This window comes from Scyliorhinus canicula, chromosome 21, assembly GCF_902713615.1.
Source record: "Scyliorhinus canicula chromosome 21, sScyCan1.1, whole genome shotgun sequence".
Classification (NCBI taxonomy): Eukaryota; Metazoa; Chordata; class Chondrichthyes; order Carcharhiniformes; family Scyliorhinidae; genus Scyliorhinus; species Scyliorhinus canicula.
This window is the reverse complement of record NC_052166.1, coordinates 56,954,115-56,979,160: the sequence shown is the minus strand read 5'-3', so window position 1 is coordinate 56,979,160 and position 25,046 is coordinate 56,954,115. Positions and strand designations below refer to the sequence as shown.

The 25,046-nt window shown below is 42.3% G+C and overlaps 1 protein-coding gene across 3 annotated transcripts in view; it reads left to right on the top strand.

Annotated features, from left to right (window-relative positions):
* nup188 (nucleoporin 188) overlaps positions 1-25,046 on the top strand; it is a 126,211-nt gene that overhangs the window by 95,488 nt on the left and 5,677 nt on the right. For 2 of the 3 annotated variants that reach the window (XM_038781467.1, XM_038781468.1), the window contains 7 exons: positions 2,840-2,998; positions 7,506-7,643; positions 7,880-7,954; positions 9,629-9,838; positions 10,710-10,841; positions 15,010-15,083; positions 20,644-20,773. In XM_038781467.1, the coding sequence (XP_038637395.1) occupies positions 2,840-2,998; positions 7,506-7,643; positions 7,880-7,954; positions 9,629-9,838; positions 10,710-10,841; positions 15,010-15,083; positions 20,644-20,773 (918 nt within the window). The remainder of the gene's footprint in view (positions 1-2,839; positions 2,999-7,505; positions 7,644-7,879; positions 7,955-9,628; positions 9,839-10,709; positions 10,842-15,009; positions 15,084-20,643; positions 20,774-25,046) is intronic. The other variant, XM_038781469.1, reaches the window with a different exon arrangement.

The following is a 25,046-nucleotide window of genomic DNA, read 5'->3' as shown; positions in this document are numbered from 1 at the left end:
TCATGGTGTATGGTTAATAATTTACATGTGACGGTCATACCTCTGTGTGTGTCTCATTAAGATAATGTTTTCAATTAAACTCTGTGCTTTTGAAATTGTATTGGGTTTTGAGGGCTTAGAATCATAGAATGGTGACAGCATAGAAAACCATTCAGCCCTTTGTTTCTGTGCTGGCTCTCTGGAACAGTATTTCACCTCGTGCCATTACCCTGGCTTCTCCCCATTTCCCTGCACATTCTTCATTCTCAGATAATTTAATTCTCTCTTGAATTCTTCGATTGAACCTACCTCCGCCACACTCTCAGGCAGTGCATTCCAGATCCTAACCACTCGCTGCATGAAAAGGTTTTTCCTCAAGATGACATTGCTTCTTTTGCTAATTACCGTAAACGTGAACCCTCTTGTTCTTGATCCTTCCACTGATGGGGCCAGTTTTTTGCTATCTACTCTATCCAGCCCCTTCATAACTTTGAGTGTCTCTGTCAAATCTCCTGTTAACCGTCTCCAAGTAGAGCAGTCCGAACTTCTCCAATCATATCTACATAACTGATCTTCCTCATCCCTAGAACTGCTCTCGTGAATCTATTCTTCACCGTCTCTAATGCGGTGCCCAGAGCTGCTATATTCTAGGTGAAGTTGAACCAGTGATTTATACATTATAAACATTGCTTTTGTACTCTTGCCTCTATAGAAATAAAGCCCAGGATGACATATGTTTTATTATCTGGTACCATATACAAGATGCACTGCAACAACTCACCTAGGGTCATTGAACAGCACATTTCAACCCATGACCCTGCCACATAGAAGGACAAGGGCATCAGGTGCATGGGAACACCACCTGCAAATTCCCCTCCAAGCCACACCGTCCTAACTTGGCAACTGTGTCGCTGTACTTTTGTTGTATCTACACCACATGGAATACAGCAGTTCAAGGAGGCGGCTCACCACCACCGTCTCTCTATTTATTTATTATAAATTTATTATAAATTCTTTTTTTTTCCAATTAAGATGCAATTTAGCGCAGCCAATCCACCTACCCAGCACATCTTTTGGGATGTGGGGGTGAGACCCAAGCAGACACAGGGAGAATGTGCAAACTCCACAGGGACAGTGATCCGGGGCCAGGATGGAACCCGGGCCCTTGCCACCCGGCACACCATCACCGTCTCAAGGGCAAGCAGAGATGGCCAATGAATGCTGGCTTAGCCAGCGAAGTCCATGAAATAATTTTTTTAAAACTCCACCTGTCCTGCCACCTTCAATAGTTTATGCACATATACATTTGGGTTCCTCCACTGCTGCACCCCTTAGAATTTATTCCATTATTTTATATCTTGTCTCTGTGTTCTTCCTACCAAAATGAATTACTTCACAGAGTGACATTGGTAAACCAGTTAAGATGTAAACTTGAACTTGCTTGAGTGTCAACAAAGAGGAGGTTGTCACAGAGAAGTCGAGGCAAAAAAAATAACCAAAATATTGAATGGATATGACGGTTCTTGTTTTGTTGGGGCTTTGGGGAGGGTGTTTGTCTTTGGCGGGCAACCAATCAGGATTGAATTATGGCGATTAGATAATGGATCAGATTGATAACCCCTGTGAATGGAGCAATTTTAATTGACTTTTTTTCCTCATTTTTATAACTTTAACAAAGCAGTTTTTAAATCCATAATGTTCTTGACAAACCCCTGGTCCTGTTCGTGCTATGTTTCTATGTTCTAATTGTATAGAAATGAATTTCATAATTCACTTCCTCAGTGTTATATTTGACTATTTTAATGTCCCTAATTTCATGATGCTACTTATCATAGAATTTACAGTGCAGAAGGAGGCCATTCGGCCCATCGAGTGCACCGGCTCTTGGAAAGAGCACCCTACCCAAGCCCACACCCCCACCCTATCCCCATAACCCAGTAACCCCACCCAACACTAAGGGCAATTTTGCACACTAAGGGCAATTTAGCATGGCCAATTCACCTAACCACATCTTTGGACTACGGGAGGAAACCGGATCACCCGGAGGAAACCCACGCACACACGGGGAGAACACGCAGACTCCGCATAGACAGTGACCCAAGCTGGGAATCGAACCTGGAACCCTGGAGCTGTGAAGCAATTATGCTAACCACTATGCTACCGTGTTTCCTTTCAATACTTATCCTCTTCAATTTTATTTGATTTAAGTGCCAACTCTTCCTTTCCCCAAGTAATGATTGATTAACGCCTCTGTGATGTTGAATTGAAGCAATCTTTTAATTCCAATTAGTTGTTTAACAATCTTCAGAATTTTCACTTTTCGGCCTGATATTAAGATGCTGAAACATGCATAGCCGCAAGTTTTTAAATCAACTCAGAAGAATATTATGCTTTTACATGTTATCTTGAGTGCAGTATCATGTCTTCAGTATCATGTCTACTGCATAATTGTATCAGATCTGTTTATGGATATACCACAAACCCACTGCCTAGGCTCTTTGGATGAGCTAAGTGAGAAGGCTCATTATCCTAATCGTTAACTTTTTGATTTTCAATTATTGAAATGAACTGAAAACGCAGAGAATGCTCTACCAGTTTAGGTGCAATAGATAAGGTAAAGTTGCCATAGTCCCAGATGACCATAGGCTGCTTTCCTCTTTGAGGGGGAGAGCTGACTGGTGGTGATTTAACCTGTGGATCACCTCAGGCGAGGGGCAAGGTCATGAATACCCTCAGCCGGTACGGGAATTGAACCCGCGCTACTGGCCTTGCTCTGCATGACGTACCAGCTGTCTAGCCAAGTGAGCTAAACTGGCCCCCAGGTTAATGTCTCTCTCTATTTATCTTTTCTATAATTCAGACTTTGGGATCTTCACGCAAGTCTCTGGATGCCCCCTCCTGGCCAGGTGTTTATCGACTCACCATGTCACTGATGGAAAGACTTTTGAAATCACTGCGCTATAACTTCCTTTCAGAAGCCTTAGACTTTGTTGGGGTCCATCAGGAGCGGATACTGCAGGTGGGGGCAATGATTTTTTTAAATGCTTTTTAAACTAAACTTGTGGAATTTATTTGAAGCTAAAGATTATTTTCTTATCATCTTTCTACAAATAGTTTTGCATTTGTTTTTACAGCACTGTTTAGCATAATTTTTACCAACATTTCATGGGGGTAGTTATCGCAGCAGCCTATTCACTGGAGACCCACAAATGCTTAAACTAAATGTCTGAAGCACATTGTTGGTGAAACGTTTTGCTGATTCATTCAGGAGGCCTTGTTGAGGCCACTGTTGGTGCAAATCAAATGACCAAGGAAACTAAATCAAACAAACTGTTAAACGGTGCTCTGGCATTTTAACTACTGATCTGTCCATCCTTAATTGTTTACTGTTCAAATAAGAATGGATATACCGAGAGGTAGTGCAACATAGGCTCATTAGATTGATTACTGGATTGGAGGTGAAGAGATATTGAGTATTATTGGCCTTTATTCTCTGTAGTTTAAAAGAAAGAGGTCTCATTCAAACATATGAAGTCTTGACAGGGTAGATGCTGAGAGGCTGCTTTCCCTGAGTGAAGTCTAGTGGGGACCATGGTCCCAGAATTAAAAGTTGGCCATATGAATGAGGGGGTGAGAAGACATTTCGTCATTCAGGTAGTTGTGGGCACTGAAAATTTCAATATTTTAGAGACAGATTGATATATTTTTAGGCACTAAATGGAATCAATAGAGTGGGGAAATGAAGTTGATGCTGAACTTCAGCTTGTTGAATGGTTTGAAGGGCTGTATTGTTCCTTTTCCTATATAGAAACAAAAAAATGGAGCATGAATTTGGCTCTTTGATCAATATGATCATGGCTGATCATCCAACTCTGTAGTCTGTTCCCTCTTTCCCCTCTATATCCTTTGATCCTTTCATCCTTCTTGAAAACACACAATGTTTTGCCCTTAACTGCTTCCTGTGCTGGTGCATTTCACAGGCTTTACCATCCTCTGAGTGAAGAAATTTGTCCTCCTCTCAGTCCTAAAAGGCTTACCTCGTATCCTAGACTATGATCCCTGGTTCTGGTTACCTCCACCATCAGGAACTTCCTTACTGCATCTACCCTGTCTAGTACTGTTAGAATTTTACAGGCTTCTAAGAGATTCTCTCCCAACCCCACTTCTGAACTCCAGCGAATATAATCCTAATCGACTGAATCTCTCCTCGTACATCAGTCCTGCCATCCCGTGAATTAGTGTGGTAAACCTTCTCTGCACGCTGTCTAAAGCAAGAACATCCTTCCTTGGATAAGGAGACAAAAACTGCACACAAGATTCCAGGTGTGGCCTCACCAAGGCCCTGTGTATTTGCAGCAATATATCCCTGCTCCTATACTCAAATCCTCTCACTTTGAAGGCCAAAATACCATTTGCCGCCTTTATTGTCTACTGCACCTGCATGGTTACCTTCAGCGACTGGTGTATGAGGACACCCAGGTCTTGTTGCACATTCCCCTCTTAATTCATAGCCATTCAGATAATCTGCCTTTCTGTTTGTGCTACCAAAGTGGATAACCTCACATTTATCCTGCATTTGCCCACTCACTCAGCTTGTCCAAATCACACTGAAGTATTTCTGCATCCCCTCACATCTTAACCTCCCAACCAGCTTTGTGTTATCTGCAAATCTGGATATATATTACATTTAGTTCCCTCTTCTAAATCATTAATATATATTGTGAATAGCTGGGGTCCCATTACTGATCCTTGCGGTACCCTACTAATCTTGCCTGCCATTCGGAAAAGACTCTTTGTTTTCCGTCTGCCAAACAGTTTTCTATCCACCTCATTACACTAACCCCAATCCCATGCGCTTTAATTTTACACACTAATCTCTTATGTGGGACTTTGTCGAAAGTTCAAATAAGCCATATTCACTGCCTCCCCCCCCCCCCCCCCCCCCCCCCCCCCGATGAACTCTATTAATGACATCCTCTATGAATTCCAGTAGATTTGTCAAGAATGATTTCTCTTTGGTAGATCCATGCTGACTCTGTCCAATTCTACCATGTTTTGCAAGTGCTCTGCCATTAAATCTTTTATAGTGGACTCTAAAATTTTCCCCACTACCCATGGGATTTATCGACCATCAGTACTACCATCAATTTCCCCAGCACCATTTCTCAATTAAGATTCCCTTCAGTTCCACCCTCTCACTAAACCCTATGTTCCCCAACATTTCTGGTGTGTTATTTGTGTCTCCCTTTGTGAAACCAAAACCAAAGTATGTATTTAGTTGGTCAGCCATTTCTTTGTTCCCCATTATAAATTCCCCTGTATCTGACTGTAAGTCTTCACTAATCTTTTTCTCTTCACATGTCTATAGAAACTTTTGAGGTAATATTTTATTTTCCCCGCAAGCTTATTCTCTTACTCTATTTTCTCCTTCTTAATCAATCCATTAGTCCTCCTTTGCTGAATTCTAAACTGCTCCCAATCTTCAGGTTTATTATTATTCCTGGCCAATGTGTATTGGATCTAATACTCGCTCTAATTTCCATTGTAAGCCATGGTTTGGCCACCTTTCAGGATTTACTTTTGTACCAGACGGGAATAAACAATTGTTCCAGTTCACCCATGCGCTGTTTGAATGTTTGCCATTGCCTATCTACTGTCATCCCTTTAAGTAATATTCCCCAATCCATCATAGCTGGATTAGCACAGGGCTAAATCGCTGGCTTTGAAAGCAGACCAAACAGGCCAGCAGCACGGTTCGATTCCCATAACAGCCTCCCCGAACAGGCGTCGGAATGTGGCATCTAGGGGCTTTTCACAGTAACTTCATTGAAGCCTATTCGTGACAATAAGCGATTTTCATTTCATTTCATTATGCCGTATACCCTTGAGAGTTTCCTTTATTAAAATTCAGGATCTCAATCTCACAATCAACTACGTCACTCTCTGTCTTGATGAAAAATGTATTATGGTCGCTCATCCCCAAGGGGTCTCACACAGCTGGATTGCCAATTATTCCATTGTCATTACATAGTACCCAGTCTAGGATGGCCTGTTCTCTAGTTGGTTCCTCACCGTATTGGTCCAAAAAAACCATCCTGTTTACACTCCAGGAATTCCTCCTCTACGGCATTGTGACTAATGTGAGTTGCCCAGCCAAAATATAGATTAAAGTCATCCATAATTACAGATGTTCCTTTATCACATGTTTCTCTAACTTCCTGTTTAATGCCATTCCCATCATCAACACTACAGTTTAGGGGTCTGTTTACAACCCCCACTAACTTTTTTTTGCCTCTTGGTGTTTCTCAGCTTGACCCATATATATTCCACATCGTCGGAGCTAATATTTTTCCTTTTGCGTTAATTTCCTCTTTAGCCAACAATGCAACTCCACCGCCGTTTCCTTTTTGTCTGCCTTTCCTAAATACTGAATACCCCTGAATGTTCAATTTCTATCCCTGATCACCCTCAGCCATGTCTTCATAATCCTGTGCAACCCGCCCAGCTTGTACTGCTCCTCCCGCAGAACAGTCCCAATTTCTCAGGAATCTGAAACCCCCCCTCACACCATCTCTTCATCCACGTATTAACCCAATATATCCTGCTATTTCTGCTCTTACTAGCATGTGGTACCTGTCGACTTCCTAACTCCCTATATTCTGTTTTTAGGACCTTTCTGTACCAATGTGTACCACAAACACTGGTGTTTCACCTTCCCCCCCCCCCCCCCCCCCCCATTCCCTCTTAAGAATGTCCTGTAATTGCCCGAGATATTCTTTTTAAAAAAAAATTTATATAAATTTTGAGTACCCAATTATTATTTTTTCCAATTAAGGGGCAAGTTAGTGTGGCCAATCCACCCACCCTGCACATCCTTGGGTTGTGGGGGTGAGACCCATGCAGACATGGGGAAAATGTGCAAACTCTGCACGGACAGTGACCTGGGTCCGGGATTGAACTCGGGGCCATGAGGCAGCAGTGCTAACCACTGTGCCACCATGCTGCCTGCTCTGAGACATTCTTGACCCTAACACCAGGGTGGCAACATACCGCTAAGGAGTCTCATTTGCAACCAGAGAAACACCTATCTATGCCTCTGACAAGACAATTGAATCCCCTCCAACTATTAGGTTCCAACATGTTTTACTTCGCGCCTGTGCAGCAGAGCCAACTGTGGTGTTCTTACTTGGCTTTTCTTATTATCCATTTGCCAAAGTTAAGATGAGACCTATAGTAAATGTCTTCCAGGCCACTAGATGGTGCACTCTGCAGAAGAATACCATGATCTGAACAAAACAACTCACCGCTCACCACTTTCTGCTGTTAATACTGAGCTGGCTTGAATTATATCTTTGAAAAGTCCAGTTGTTTAACATTCTCGTCCGGAGCAAAACATTGGATTTTATTTTTTTTGATGGCTTTAGGTCAGTTTTAAATGATGAAGAGATGGATTTGTTTAACACCGCATTGAGTTTTTTTTAGGTGTATCACCATATCTGACATTATCTTTGCTCCTTCTTCCATAGTGCTTGGATGCAGTTCGGAAGGTGCAGAGCCTGGCTTGCCTGGATGAGGTGGATCACACGGTTGGGTTCATTCTTCAACTCTCCAACTTCATCAAAGAGTGGCGTTTTCACCTACCCCAACTCCTTGGGGATGTGCAGGTAAACCTTTGCTCAGACAAGGTGTAATCTTGAACTTGAGTAATCGAACCCTCCACTCAAATAGTTGAAACTGAAATCCTCTCATTGTATTATTTCAGTTGCACTGATTAATCATATGTAATCAGGGACAAGTATCCTGGCCTTTTAAAAATCCTCTTCCCTAGTCTAGGACCAATGGGATTTGTGCATAAAGTATTCTTTATTGTTGTAGCTAACCCTTGTTTTGTGTATTTCAGGTGAACCTCTGTTACCTTTGCCAGACATGTACTTTTCTGCTTCACAGCCCCAAAGTGCTTCAGCACTACCTGCAGGTCAGTACATAGTGTCTTTTAATTGCATTTTGGCTATCATTTTGTGAAGTATCAAATTTTTAAAGCACACTTTTCAAAAAGTATGTGGTTAATGGTATTCAAGATGAGCGCAATTAAAAGAAAAAAGCAAATCCCTCAGCTTATCATATGATTCTACCTGATGATTTGTGCCATTCGAGTAATAATAATCTTTATTAGTGTCACAAATAGGCTTACATTAACACTGCAGTGAATGTTACTGTGAAAAGCCCCTAGTTGCCACACTCTGGCGCCTGTTCGGGTACACGGAAGGAGAATTCAGAATGTCCAATTCACCTAAAAGCACGTGTTTTGGAACTTATGGGAGGAAACTGGAGCACCCGGAGGAAACCCACGCAGACACGGGGAGAACGTGCAGAGTCCTCACAGACTGCGACCCAAGCCGGGAATCGAACATGGACCCTGGCGCAGTGAGGCAACAGTGCTAACCACTGTACTACCGTGCTGCCCATGGCTGTGTGTCGGAGCAGAAGTAGGCCATTCGGCCCATCCATTCAATGGGATCGTGACTAATTTAATATAATCCTCAACTCCACTTTCCCCACCATATACCTTGATTCCCTTACTGATTGAAAATCAGCCTGTCTCAGCCTTGAACATACTTAACCGACCCAGCTTCTACAGCCCTTTCTGCGGTAAAGAATTCTACTGATTCACTGCCCTCTGAGAAAATAAATTCCTCCTCATCTCGGTCTTTGAGATTATGCCCTCTGGTCCTAGACGCTTCCACAGGGGGAACAGCCTCTCAGCATCTACCCTGTCAAACCCCTGAGAATCCTGTATGTCTCAAAAAGGTCGGCTTTCATCTGAACTCCGATGGGTACAAGCCCTTGAATGATGAGCTATGAGTTTTATGAATGAAATGACATAGCTATTCTGCTGGCAATCTTCTCATACTTTTCTCAATGGTTTAAAAACAAAATAGAAAAACAAGTCCTTTGATTGGTCCCTGTATCTGGAGATATTAAGTCGAGAAGGAGGGATAAATGTTGTGCCTGCAGCATATGTTTCAATCAAGTCACTCACAAGTAGAGTTGCCGTCACAAAAGGCTGACAATTGTGTAAAAGTGAATTCAGGCAATTGTTAATCAAGAAAATAAGGTCATGCAGGATCACTCATCGGGATGAGAATTTCTCCCAGCTTTTACAAGGTGAGCATTTGATCAATATTTGTTTACTAAAACTGGCTGTCTTATCCTGATGAGGACCTGCATTATAGTGGCCTATAAGGTAAGTGAAAGATGGGCTGCTTTATACAATGGACTGCAGCCATTTTTATTGCTGGTGAATAGCATTTTGAAAGTGTGAAAATGCATAGAGTTTTGTTTGAAGTGATCTTTTACATTTACTGCCTCTGCCCTGTTTACTGTTTTGATTACCTCCACATTGTTACTTTTTAGCTGCCTGCTTTCAAAACTGTTTTACCAGGTACTCTGTCTTTTCTGTTGTTTTATAAAAAGACGGAATTGAAATTCTCTCCTGCAGCAGTCACTTGCAGATTGAATGAAGTCTGTTGGCAACTGGTTATAAAAAATCAACTCTGGATACTTCTATTCCTTGCTATATATACAACTGTGGCGAATCCGGGAGGAGAAAATCTACAATGATTTCATTAAATGTGATTGTGTTCTTCAGGTGAAGAATGGTGAAACTATTCCGTCTACAATTCTTCCGCGGCAACCAAAGCCCACTCAGACTCCAACAAAACAGCAAAACACCGAGAAAGAGGAGATGGAGCAGCGCGCACTGCTAAAAGTCCAGTCCAGTCTGCTCCGGATTCTGAGTAAGACTTTGGCAGCTGTTCGACACTTTACCCCTGATCTCTCCCAGATACTGCTGGACCAGGTAAATAATTATTGCTCATGTATTCTTAGTCCCAAACAAACACAGAGTGGCTGATGGTAAGTATGAATGTTGATTGTTAGATTCCCAGTGTATACCGCAAAACTGAAAGCTTTTTCTACCAACCAGGCGAGCATTTTGAAACCCTTGCTTCGCAGGCTTGGAGATGTTAATGCAGTAATACCTTTCCCTAATGATGGCCGCACTCCTTGTATTCCATGATGTTCACCCTCCTGTTGCATGCATGCATCACAAAATCGAAGATGTGAACGTGTTTAATTTGACATGGCGAGTACTATTCCAGTTAAATCACATACTGTGCTCCATCCCAATTGAGCCAAACTCCGTAACCTTGTGGATATGCTGAATTGGGGCCCATTCTTCATGATGGTTTAATATAGTTGTTTGCTGAGACTCAGCAATTTAAAATAAGAATTCTTTATCATGAAAGATATTATTGGTTCTTCAAAGCAACATATTTTTGTCAATCCCCTTTCATAATTGCACCCCATACGTGATTTTTGTTGCTTGTTTGACCTAATAGAACAAACATTTGAGCTGCATGGAAAGACTGGAATCCATATTTCCCTTTTCCCTAAAGCCTGGCTCGGAAATGCAGGTTTTATGGTTGGAGGAAGGCCTTGTGTGAATGTCCATTGTGTATTATGATTTGAATTCACTTAATCGCGCTGGCTCACCTATTAGATAGAGTATATCTGATGGGCATTTTATGGGTTAACAAAATTCATATTCCTGGAATCTCAGCTACTGTGTGAATGGGCCCCATTTGCCTTAATAAATGTACAGAGAGATGTTAATGGGTACCCCACCCCTCCTTTCCATTGTTCTGAATGTGTATATTTTATTTCCACAGTCTCTGGATCTGGCTGAATACGATATGCTCTTTGTCCTGAGCTTTACTACTCCAGCATTTGATTCTGATGTTGCTCCATCATTTGGTACTCTACTAGCTACTGTGAATGTTGTCTTGAATATGCAGGGAGAGGTGAGAGGCTGAGCAGGCATGGTAATATGGAAATACGCTGACACATGTGTGAATCAGTAATCATTTAGATCACAGCCTTTCTGTTTTTTAGGGTTAGTAAATTCTTTATTTTGCCACATTATCATTACAGAATTCCAGCTGTTTTCTTGAAGTAATATATCCACATTGCCTGCACCATATCTAATTTTCTGCATTATCAAATCAGTGACATTTGCTGGAGTACAAATTCACAACTACTGGCTATTTTCCTGATTGTTATTTTTCTTGTGTGAGTCTTGACTGTGATCGTTAGTAGACTGTTTGACTGATGGGCCTACCAGATATCCTTACTAAACATTCCTATTTTCAGTAAGGTTTACTGGAGACACTGAGCTCAATTGTAACGCCAACTTCGCTTTCCTGTCGAGATCTGGTACCTCAGCACAGCTTTGGGATCAAATGCACCACGTTCCTGGTCTGAATGACATGGCACTCTACCAGATGGTGCATTCACTGATTTGAGCGGTCAGGAAATCCCCAGAGTGAGCTTAGTTGTTCAGCTGTTTTAGGTTTTTCCGCCTTTTGATGTAAAGAGAATGCACTGTCAGTTCATTCATGGTCATTAGTTTTGTTTGAGTGCTCCTTGCTTGTGGAGTAAAATGTCCATTCCGTATGTATGTTTTCAAATGTGGTGTCATGTGCGGAAATTTCCAGACAATCAGTTAAAAGGAGGTAAAGCATTTTGTGCTGGGGATTACAGAAAGTTTGCCAATCCCGAACATTTCCCACCCGAATGAAATAACATCTAATTGACGTCAGAATCTGTCTCAGAAAAATTACATAACAATTAGAAATCAACGATGGCTCCAAATTACCAGAAAGACTTTGTGTTAATGTAGTACACTGTTTCTGTTCTTTTAAGAAAAAGGGTATATACTGTTTTTCACTGTAAACAAAGCTGTGGAAAATGTTTCAATTTACAAGATTGAGTTTGATATTGTAATGGCACCTGTGATATTTGACTGTACCTGTGGGTGATAATACGTCCCACTGATCACAAACCATCCTTCAGCGTACAGTGAAATCTCTGTTAAATGGTACTTTATCATCCGAAATCCTTTATTAACTAGAATTCTGGGGTGGGATCTGATTTGATTTGTTAAACTCGCTGGTAGTTGATAATTGGTGGCCTGCCCCTCGCTCTGGTCTCAGGGTTTCACTCGAGCACCATGTTCCCTCGGTTCTGCTCACTGCTGCATCTCTCTTGCAAGGCCACAACAAGCGCATGATGAACCTGGAGCTTTCTGATCAGATGAAAAAGCAGAGCTCTTACAGTTTAGTTCACTTGCATATTTAATTAACTGCACTTCCTGTTCCCAGAGTTTGATGGATAATGGAGATTTTCTTGTACATTATTAAAAATTTCTTCCACGTTTGAAGGACAACTGGTAGATCACCAGATACGTAAATCATGTTATCCTTTGTGCTAAAACAAGAATAATCACCAAAAAAAATGAGTTTCAGGCAAAGCTCAGTTTTTTAAACATTCTCTAACATATTTTCGTTATATTGAAATTACCCATGGCAACAATTAATTTCTTTGATTTATGCACAAAAGACCTAATAGATAGTTCTGATACATGGGTGCTTCATTTTTTGCTGTAGATTCTTTAAACGGTCAAAATATTAAGTGCTTCACTTGTAGTGAAAGCCCCCAAAATGGGGGAGGATCTAAGGCAAGTTGCTGCTTTTTTTTTAATGAATGTTTTTTATTGAGTTTTCATATTTTATATCCAACAAATTACAAATTATTAGAGAGAGAGAAAAAAAAACACGCAAAAATTAACATGTATATTTACAGGTAAGCATCTTCGTAATAACAACTGTGGCCGCCCCCTTTAGCCGGCATACATATTTTATATTCCCCAATATGGCCGAGACACATGTTTATAGGCATTTATTTATAGTTTGGTTTTGGGCCTTAGCTAGCCATCAAACCCCCATAATGAACCCGTAGCCCCCCCCGGCTACCTTCCCCCGATTCCCGTCCATTTTCCCCTGATTCTTGGCCCCCCGACTATTCTTCCTCTTGTACGTTGGCCACAAATAGGTCCCGGAACAATTGCATGAATGGCTCCCACGTTCTGTGGAAGCCGTCGTCTGCCCCTCGGATGGCGAATTTGATTTTCTCCATTTGGAGAGATTCCGAGAGGTCGGACAGCCAGTCTGCAGCTCTGGGCGGTGCTGCTGACCGCCAGCCAAACAGGATTCTACGGTGGGCGATCAGGGAGGCAAAGGCAAGGGCGTCCGCCCTCCCCAGGATTAAATCTGGCTGGTCTGAGACCCCGAAGACCGCCACTACGCCACTATCGGGCATGGCTCCACCCTCACCCCCACCACTTTGGACATAGCCTCGAAGAAGGCTGTCCAGTATTCCACAAGTCTGGGGCAAGACCAGAACATGTGGGCGTGGTTGGCCGGGCCTCTTTGGCACCGTTCACATCTGTCCTCCACCTCCGGGAAGAACCTACTCATACGGTTTCTTGTTAAGTGGGCTCTATGTACCACTTTTAGTTGCGTCAGGCTGAGCCTTGCGCACGTGGAGGTAGAGTTGACCCTATGCAGTGCTTCGCTCCAGAGTCCCCACCCTATCTCCATCCCCAGGTCGTCCTCCCATTTCATTCTTGTTGCGTCCAGTATGGTGTCGTCCCTTTCTACCAGTCAGTCATACATGTCGCTACAGTTCCCTTTCTCTAGGATACTTGCGTCCAGTAGGTCTTCCAGTAGTGTCTGTCGTGGCGGTTGTGGGTATGTTCTTGTCTCTTTTCGTAGGAAGTTTTTGAGCTGCAGGTACCGTAGCTCGTTCCCCCCAGCTAGCCGAAATTTCTCTGTCAGTTTGTCCAGTGTTGCGATCCTGTCGTCCGTGTATAGGTCCCTGACTGTCAGTGTCCCCCCCGTCCTGCCTCCACCTTTTGAAGGTGGCGTCAGTCAGTGCTGGTGTGAAGCTATGGTTGTTGCAGATGGGAGCCTTGTCCGACATTTTGGTCAGGCCAAATTGCTGCCGCAGTTGGTTCCAGGATTGGAGGGTGGCTGTCACCACTGGGCTGCTGGAGTGTTTTTTGGGTGGGGATGGGAGTGCTGCCGTGGCGAGGGCCCGGAGGGAGGTCCCCATGCAGGAGGCCTCCTCCGCACGCACCCACTCGGCTTCTGGCTCCTGGATCCATCCCCTTACTCGCTCGGCTGTTGCCGCCCAGTGGTAGAATTGTAGATTCGGGCGGGCTAGCTCCCCCCTGGATTTTGTTTTTTGTAGGACCTTCTTTGGGATCCTAGCATTTTTACCTCCCCCCATACGAACGCCATGATAAGTTTGTCCAGCACTTTGAAAAAGGTCTTGGGGATGTAGATCGGAATGGATCTAAACAGGAAGAGGAACCTGGGCAGTACGTTCATTTTGATCATCTGGACTCTCCCCGCGAGGGAGAGTGGGAGTGTATTCCATCTTTGCAGGTCCTTTTTTACTTCCTCCGTCAGGCTGGTGAGGTTCCATTTGTGGATCACTTTCCAGTCATGGGCTATTTGGATCCCCAGGTAGCGAAATTTGTGTCGGGCTTGTTTGAACGGCAGCCCCTTTAGTGCTGCCCCCCCCCCCCCCCCCTTGCGGGTGTACTGGGAAGATCTCACTTTTGCTCATGTTGAGTTTGTAGCCCGAGAAGGCTCCAAACTCTTTCAGGAGCGCAATGATTCCGTCCATGCTGCTTTGTGGATCCGAGATGTAGAGGAGCAGATCATCTGCATAGAGTGAGACTCTGTGCTCTCTGCCTCCCCTTCGGATCCCCCTCCAATTTACAAGTTGCTGCTTCTAATGATTATCAAGCGGCTTCTTCTGGCAGGTTTCTGTGGCTCGCGCGTTAGTTCAGAATCTGCTCTGTTGTTCAGGCCCATTTTTGAATAGCCTGTTCAGACTGGTTTGTTAAGAGCGGCCAACTGAGTGAGGTACCAGAATGCACCACCATAAGTGGAGCTCAAGGAAGGAGGGGGAAAAGAAAACAATAATCTATATACGTAGACTTAGAGTACAAATAAAGAATGTTTACACACTGACATCGCCATTGTTTCTAGAACGGCAATATAACATGCGTGTATTATTTATGTGTCTTTTTCTTTATTTGGATGTTTTACATCTTTCTAGATTGATAAGAAAAAGGAACCTGTGTCGTTGAACGTGGGACCACTAACTTCAACTGAAGAAGCAAAATCATTAAAGTGAGTTTAAAGAAATTGCTCTTAGATTTTAGCATCAAGAAGCAAAATCTCATAAAACAATTAATTGCCAGCTGCGGTATCTCACCAGTATTGAGTGACGTTTCCTTAGACTGATAGACTATCACAGGGGGAGGTGGTGGCATTGTGGTATTGTTACTGGACTAGTAAACCAGAAACCCAGGGTAATCTTCTGGGGACCCGTGTTCAAATCCCGCCACTGCAGATGGTGAAATTTGAATTCAATAAAAAAAAATCTGGCTCAAAAGTCTAATAATGACCATGAAACCATTGTCGATTGTTGTAAAAACCCATCTGGTTCATTAATGTCCTTTCGGGAAGGAAATGTGATCCACAGTCCTTACATGGTCTGGCCTACATGTGACTCCAGACCCACAGCAATGTGGTTGACTGCCCTCTCAAGCACAATTAGGGATGGGCAATACATGGTGACCCAGCCAGTGACGTCCACGTCCCTTGAACAAATAAAAAAAAATTAAGGCTATTATGGGCAAACTAAACCAAACGTTGTATTGGATTTGCCACTGTAGGAGTATCTGAAGCGGCAGTGTGTACATCAGACTCCCATGCATAGGCCAAGCCTTGATTACATCTGTCTTAGTGTACATTCCCTTTGTGATGCCTTAATGTGTATTCCCTTTGGGATGCTTGCTGCAGATCTTGCGTATTGAAGTCGTTTCTGACTGGATGCTTATTCTCCAGCAAAGCCCTGGTTATGAGTTGCTAAAAGGGAAAGAGTTGACGATCAAGAAGTAGAAAAGAATCAGGAATATGCCATTTGGTCCTTCGGGCTTGCTCCAACATTCAATGAGATCATGGCTCATCAAGCTTCACTTTCCTGTCTGCTCCCCCAAAACCCTTGACTCTCTTGCCTAACAAAAATCTGTCTTAACTCTTGTCTTGAATAAATTCGAAGACCCAGTCTCACCAGGGACCCTCTAGAGAAAATGTTTCTCCTCATCTCTGTTTCAAAAGGGAGATCTCTTATTTTTAAACTATTTTCCCTAGTTTTAGTCTGTCCAAAAAGTGGAAACTACCTCTGGCTATCCACTCTGTCAAGCCCCCATAGGATCTTTTATGTTTCAATAAGATCGCCTCCATTCTTCTATCTCTAATGGGTATAGGCCGAACTTTCTTCATAAGACAAACCCTTCATCCCAGGAATGCGTCCAGTGAATCTTCTCGGAACTGCTTCTAAAGCAATTATATCTTTTTTTTTAAATAAGGAGACCAAAATTGCACACAATACTCCAGATGTAGTAAAACCTCCCTATGTTTATATTCCATTCCTCCTGCAATGTGCCAACATTCCTTTGCTTTCCTAATCTGCACCTGCATACTAACTTTGTGACTAATTGACCAGGACATCTAGATCCATCTGTACACAATTCTGGAATCTTTCTCCAGTTAGGTAGTGTACTGCTTTTCTACTTTTCCTGCCAAAGTGAACAAGTTTGCATTTACCTACGTTATATTCCCTCTGCCAAATCTTAACCTGTCCAAATCACGTTGCAATCTCTCTTACTCCTCATGACAATATTTTCTTTCTTGGTGTCATTGGCAAATTTAGCTACCATATATTCAGTTCCTTCATCCAAGTCATTGATATAGATAGTAAATCTTTGAGGACACAGCACTGATACCTGTGGCACTCTACTAGTTACAGCTTACCAATTTGAAAAAGACCAATTAACCCCTGCGCTCCGCTCCCTGTTAGCTAACCAATCCTTTAGCCATGCCAATATGTGACCTCCTACACCACGTGCTTTTATTTTGTGAAGTAACCTTTGATCTGGTACCGTATATCATCGAATCCCTACAGTACAGAAGGAGGCTATTCAGCCCATCGAGACTGCATTGACCCTCCAAAAGAGCACTTTACCTGTGCCCACTTCCCATCCCCAATCCCCACAACCCTGTAATCTAACCTACACACCTCTGGACACTGAGGGGCAATTTAACATGGCCAGTCCACCGAACCTGCATATCTTTGGACTGTGGAAGGGAAACTGAAGATCCCAGAGGAAATCCACGCAGACACTGAGGGAACGTGCAAACCCCACACAGTCACCCAAGATCCGAATTGAACCAGTGTCCCTGGTGCTGTGAGGCAGCAGTGCTAACCACTGTGCCACCATGCCACCCATAAATATCTTTTGGAAATCCAAGTGCACCGCATCTACCAGGTCCACCTTGAATGTTACTTTGTCAAAAAAACTCTTAACAGATTAAACACCCATTTCCATTTCACAAAACCATATTGGCCGTGCCTGATCAAATCGTGATTATTTAAGTATCATTAATAATGGATTCTAGCACTTTCTGTATGACAGATGTGAGGCTACTAACTGGCCTATAGTTTCCTGCTTTCTCCTACTTTCTTGAATAAAGGTGTTACATTCTCTATTTTTCAATCTGCTGGAGCCCTTCCGAAATCCAAGGAATTATGGAAGATTATAACCAATGCACCTGCTAATTGTCTCACCACTTTTAAATCCCAAGGATGCAAGTCATCTGGTTCTGGAGACTTGCCAGCTTTTATGTCAAATAGTTCTCCTAGCATCCATTCTCTGATGATGCTGATTTATTCATTTCATCTCCCACTATCAGCTCGTGACCATCAAAAATCTTTGAGAAGTTTCCCAAGTCACCTATCGTGAAGACAGATACAAAATACCCATTTACCGCCTCTGCCTATTTCTTTGTTTTCTTTGAATACCCCAGTCTTTGTCCATAGGACAACACAAACTTGGTTACTCTTTTCCTATTCAAATACTTTTAGGAACTTTTACTATCAATTTTATATTACCAGCTAGCGTTCTCTAATAAGTGTGCTTTCTGCTTGTAAACTTTTTAGTAACTTTTTGCTGGTTCTTAAAATGTCAAATCCTCTGCCCTACCAATGATAATATTTGTAGTGTTTCATTCAACTTAAGATTATCCTTAACTTTCAATTTAGCCACTGATGGTGCATCCTTCTCAAAGAGCCTTTCTTTCTCACTAGGATAAATCTTTTCTGAGCGTTGTTAAATATCTCCTTAAAAGTCTGTCGCTTACATTTTAATCTAGTTTCCCAGTTCACCTTGGTGACCTCTGCTTCATATTCTCATAGTTGCCTTTATTTAGGTTTAAAACGTTAGTCATGGACTCACCCTCCTCCCTTTCAAACTGAATATGAAATTCTATCACGCTTCAATCGCTGTCACCTAGAGGCTCCTTTACCAGGAGATTTGATCAATTATCTCTACATTTTTGATCACTTCTACAGTAAAACCATACAGCGGAGTAAAACCAGTGGAGGTCACATATTGGCATGGCTAAAGGATTGTTTAGCTAACAGGGAGCGGAGCGCAGGGGTTAATTGGTCTTTTTCAAATTGGTAAGCTGTAACTAGTGGAGTGCCACAGGTATCAGTGCTGTGTCCTCAAAGATTTACTATCTATATCAATGACTTGGATGAAGGAACTGAATATATGGTAGCTAAATTTGCCAATGACACCAAGAAAGAAAATATTGGATGTATCCAGCGGTATGTATATATCTTCCTCCCTTGTATGAGGAACTAGCTTGCACAGATTTCACCTGCGGCACCAAATAGCTTGATACACTTAATGCCCAAATCTATGATAAACACAAGTTGCAGCAAGTTTTTGTCATCAAGCACTATAGAAGAAAATCTAAACCTTCCGGCTCTGGGCACATTTTTTCATTTTAATTTCATGGATTTGTTATTGTGATTTGGCCATGCTCTGATGTAGAGATAGATTGTTGTATATTTTGTAAAATATTAGTCTGAATCTTTTAGAACAAATGCTTTATATTTGTTCCTGGGCTTTCAAAGGAAATTCACAACAGTCTTGCTAGGCCACTTCAGATAGCACTAAACGTTGACTATATAGTGTGGATTACAGTAGGACTGAGTAGCGATGCCAGCTTCCCTTCCCTTCCCTAAAGAACATTTGTGAGTTAGTTTGATTTTTCTTTTTTAAAGCAATCCAGCATTCATGATCATCCATTCCGGTGCAAAATATGGTTCGTTTGATTTACTGAATTTAATTTCACATCTTGCACTTTAGGACTTGAGCTCTTCACTTCTGGGTTGCTAATACTCACTAATTTATTTACATAAGTGTGAACTATTTTAGATTGTTTAGATGTCTCCTTTTTATTTAAAACCAATTAAAGCTTATCTTTTTGTGTTAACATGTCACAAGGGATACTAATCTGTACATTGTTCCAATTTTATGTGTCATGAACTATAATAAACAATGTGGTATCGACTGATTCTATTTGGCATAGATTCAGTGGTTAAGGCCCATTCCCAGGCGTTTACATGCCTCTTTACAGTATCCTGCCTTCTGGTATGGGGTCTGTCTTTTGTTCTGAGGGAGTATGCTGGTTCATTTTTATAAACATGCCATTGTAAGAACAAGAGAGGGGGGAAATATCAGCACGTTCCACACCCAAGGGAAACAAATACCTAAAATGCCTCAATATGCAAGATGTCTGTTGTGGCTGGGAATTAGAGATGATAAATGTTTTAGTACATGAGGCCCACTGTATAATCTGTAATTGACTTGACCAAGTTCTGAGTTCATTGTATTCCATGTCACAACTGGAGAGACTTTTATTCTGTTTCCTTACTGATCAAACTTACCATGAGTAAAATATAATCATTAAATGGATTTGTTTCCAAGATGTGAGTCTTGGAGGGTTGTTTAAAAAAATCTTTGCAGTTCCCAGACCACACGTGTGGTATAGCTTAAAATAGTTGTGTAAGAGCCAAGGTTTTAAGATCGGGGAGGGTAATTTAATCCATACCAGCTGTTCTTTGGTTTTCTACAAGGTTTATATTTACTCAAAATTTAAATATCAGTAATTTACTGAAACTGGCAATACCTTGTACTTGCAGGGTTTTTAATTAATATTTATTGAAAAAAATCAGGCCACTGTCCAAACTGTGTCAGAAACCTATGTTTATGATAGTGTAAGCCTTGGCTTAGTGATTGAACTTTGCCTGTGAGTCGGAAGATTGTGGGTTGAAGCCCCACTCTAAGAGGTTAAAGCCTGTCATCTCGGCTGATGCTTCAATGTTGCACCAAGTGAGTGTTGCATTGTCTCAAAGTCTGCAATAGTGACATTTGAATGAGTCATTATACTGCTTCTCAGGTAAAAGATTTTTAGTACCATCTGAACAAGAGCAGAGGAGTTCTCCCTACGTTGGCCATCACTTACCCTTCAACCGACTTCATTCAGAAACTGATTAGCTGCTCCATGTTGTTGTAAATTGTCTGTTATTACGTCAGCGACTAAACAATAAAAGTGCTTAATTAGCATATATAGATGCAAGTTTTATTCTTTATACATCTCAATACTTTTAGGGGTCAGTTTAAATTCCTTAGGAACAAAGTCTACTCACTTCAATATTTCTAATTGCACTGTTTATAAATTTATAAAGTTCTCTACCTTGCCGTGAGCAGTGGCAAAATTTCATGAAATTTAAGGTAGCCTAATTAAATTGCATTTCTTCCTGCGCTTGTAGGTCCCTCCTGATGTTCACGATGGAAAACTGTTTCTATGTGTTGATTTCGCAAGCGGTCCGCTATCTGAAGGACCCGTCTGTTCACTCACGTGACAAGCAGAGGATGAAGCAGGAGCTGAGTTCAGAGCTGGTAACTTTTCAATTTTGCACAGCACTTAAGCTGTTCGCTAACTAGCAATACTGAGCTTCAATTAGGCACTGCACAAAATGTGACTTGCTTGAGCTAATTCTTGCTTCATCATTTGAACATTTCATTCACCTGAGGAAGGAGCAGTGCTCCGAAAGCTAGTGTTTGAAACAAACCTGTTGGACTTTAACCTGGTGTTGTAACACTTCTTACTGAACATTTCCTGAAAAGAGTTAATGTGAAAATAACTGTGGTGCAGAATCTTTGCACTTTAAGGAATATTGTGGGAAACTGTAACAGCATTATTCATGTGTTCATTTTTTCACAATGGATAGTGAGCTTACCTTCCTCATTTTTGTGCAATTTCTTCAATTTACTGATGTTAGGAAAAAATTGGTGTTTATATTCTGTTGACTCTCTGCCAACATCAAAAAAACAAAGGCAGAAAATATAGCATGTGTATAAATGAAAAAATGAAAATCACTTATTGTCACGAGTAGGCTTCAATGAAGTTACTGTGAAAAGCCCCTAGTCGCCACATTCCGGCGCCTGTCCGGGGAGGCTGGTACGGGAATCGAACCGTGCTGCTGGCCTGCTTTAAAAGCCAGCGATTTAGCTCAGAGAGCTAAACCAGCCCCTTGAGCTAAACCAGCCCCTGGTATACTATATACGTGTGTGCATAGTATAGAAATTAATAGTGTGTATATGTGTCACTATATTGGGTGTATAAATGTGTAAATAGACTATAGAAATAATTCAAGATTGTTTCTTGCATTGTTCACCCTTTTCTGTGTGTTTTTGTTATTGTCCATTTTCTTTGTTTTTATTCCTGAGCTTTTATGCTTGCCTTGTAACGTTCTTGCCTTTTTCTCATGCCAGATATATGATTATCTGATCTATTGGTTGAAAATTCCTCAGTGTCTGGTTGGCTTATTATTTTATTCGTATCACTATTTGTGGAAAGTGTAGGATTAAAGCCATCCTGACCATTGCAAATGAGAGATTATAGACTCTTTGTACTATAGAGGGCACTAAAACACTTGGCATGCCATTATCCTAAACACTTAATGCTACTGTTCTGTATTAATCAGTTCGTTTCAGTATGGAAACTGGTATGCAGTAAGAGGAAATGATTTAATATGTGTATTGGAAGGTCCATCTGGCTTGGATAACTGATGGTCAAGTACATATCTTCCCACTGTTGTAAACTCTGGAGTATAGTTCAGTCTTGTATATATGCACTGATTAAAACATACAATTTGTGATTTATGAGGTATTTTACCATGATGAAATTGTGGGGGCTGGGGCTTATAAGTTCTCATTTATGGTACATCATTTAAACCCAGTTTATGGTCAATTGAACCTGGGGTAAGGAGACATTTTTGGATATTTTTCCAGTAACGAAGTGCAGCTACAAATGAATCATTTTATAAAATAATTAGGGTTTAAAAACCAAATTAAATAATATAGACATGGAGAGTCAGGTAATGTGTTGTTTCTGCATGATGTGGGAGCTGGCGGATCTCATTATGGTTCCCAATAATCTGTAGTAAGTGTTGGTTACTTGAGGAACCTCCGGCTCAGAGTGGATGCTGGAGTCTGAGCTTTGGATACTGTGACACATCCAGGAGGGGGAACACTGTGTTCTAGGAGGCAGTCACACCCCTTAGAATAACTAACTTTAAATTCGGCCAGTGGTCAGGGATAGGAGGGTGTGACTGCGAGTGAGGCAGGGAGTGTGATCCAGGAGGTAGGGTTGCAGGAGCCTCACTTTATCCCTGTCCAACAAGTTTGAGATTCTTGTGTGGACGGGAATGGAGACTGCAGGGAGGATGACCAAACTGACCACAGCACTGTGGTACAGGGAGCTGTACAAGAGGAGGTGGGAGGAGAGAAAAGAAATTTAGTTGTAATCAGGGTGGTATAGTTTTTTAAAAATAAATATTTTTATTCTCCTTTTTCATGTTTTCATCATATTTACAACAACTAATTAATAATAACAAATACAATGGCAATCCCCTAGCCAACAATCCCCTCATCCCACCCACCCTCAAACAGCTCCCAATATTTTGAATACAATACACCAATGAAAAAGAATCATTATTAATTTATACATTCCAAACCACCACCCAATGTTCGATGTCAACCAATTTGTGAAAATGCATGGTGAACAAGGCCCATGAGTTGTAGAACCCTCTTCCCCCCCCCCCCCCCCCCCCCCAACTCAAACTTTACTTTCTCTAGTAGTGTTAGAACTCCAGCATTTCTCCTCGCCACGCTGAGGCACAGGGCGGAGAAGCCGACCTCCCACCCCAACAGAATCCGCCTTTGGGCAATCAGCAAGGCGAAGGCCAAGATATCTGCCTCCGTACCTACTACCAATCCCGGCCGATCTGACACCCCGAATATAGCTTCTAGGGGACCTGATTCGAGTCTCACCTACACCATCCTTGATATTACCCTGAAGTCCTCCCTCCAGTTTTGGGCAGGACCAAAACATATGAATGTGATTTGCTTCCCCCCCCCCCACACAGCGTTCACAAACATCCTCCACCCCCTCAAAAAGTCGGCTCATCCTCGTGAGGTGCACCCTTTACACTACCTTCAACGGTATCAGCCCCAACCTCGCGCACAAAGTTGAGGCATTCACCCTCCAAAGCACCTCACACCACAACCCCTCTTCAATGTCCCTCCCCAACTCTTCCTTCAAATTTGCCTTAATCCCATCCAGTGATAACCTTATCTTCTCCCAGAATAACCCCATAAATCGCTGGCGCCACCCCTTTCTTCAATCCCCCCCGCCTTAAATATCTCTTCCAACAGTGTGGGGGCCGGTGCAATCGGAAAGCTCCTTCCTGGCAAAATTTCGGACCTGCATATACCTAAACATCTCCCCCCCTGCCCCAACCCATATTTCTCCCCCAGGTGGGAATAGTATAGTTAGGGGCATTGACACTGTTCTCTGTGACCAGGATCGAGAATCCTGAAGGTTGCGTTGCCTCCCTGGTGCTTGGTTCAGGATATCTCATCTGGGCTGCAGAGGAACTTAGAGTTCAGTTAGAGATCCAGTTGTCGTGGTCCACGTTGGTACCAACGACATAGGTAGAACAAGGTCAGAGGTTCTGCCAAGCGGATATGAACAGCTAGGAGATAAATTGAAAAGCAGAGTCAAAATGCTAATAATTTCTGATTACGACCTGAGCCCCAAGCTAATTGGCACAGGATCAGTAAGATTAAGGAGGTAAATGCGTGGCTCAAAGATTGGTGTGGGAGAAATGGGTTTGAATTCATGGGACATTGGCACCAGTATTGGGGAAGAGGGGACCTATTCCGAAGGGACGGTCTTCATCTGAATCATGCTGGGACCAGAGTCCTAGCGAATCACTTAATTAGAGCTGTAGATAGGGCTTTAAACTAAATGGGGAAGGTGTGTGTGTGTGTGTGGGGGGGGGGGGGGGGGGGGGGGTTCAGTTGTAGGGGAAACTAGAAAACCCAATTTAAAGGAGGAAGTCAGAGTGCAGGTTAGCAATGTGGTGGATGGTTACCAGAAAATGAATGTGAGGGACAGAACGGGTGAATGTCTTTATACACTAAGGAATTATAGAAGAGTAGGGAAATCTAGCATTAAATCAAATTTAAAAGCTTTGAATCTAAATGCAAGAAGCATTCGTAACTAACTGAATGAGCTAACGGCGCAAAGAAAAACGAAAGGTTGACTTGGTGGGATTACTGAAACGTGGTTACAGGGAGACCCGGTCTGGGAATTGAAGGGTACACAGTATTTCGGAAAGATAGGGTGAAAGGAAAAGAAGGTGGCGCAGCCCTGCTGGTGTGGAAAGGGATCAGTGCTGGAATGTGAAATGACACAAGCTCTGGAGATCAAGACGTGGAATCAGCCTGGGTAGAAATAAGGAATAGCAAAGTCCTTGGTAGGAGTAATCTATAGGTCCACATCCAGTAGTTCCACAGTGGGGCACAGTATAAACCAGAAAATACCGGGGGCTTGCAAGAAAGGTACAGCAACAATAATGGATGATTTTAATATGCACATAGACTGGACAAATCAAATTGGCAAGGATTGTAGGCAGAGTTCATTGAATGCATTGGAGATTATTTCCTGGAACAGTATGTTGGGGGAACCAACCGGGAGGAGGCTACTCTCGATTTGGTATTTTGTAATGAGGAGGAATTAATTAAGGACCTCATAGTTAAGGATCCACTAGGGAGTAGTGACCATAGTGTGGTAGAATTCAAGATTCAATTTGGGGGGGCGAGA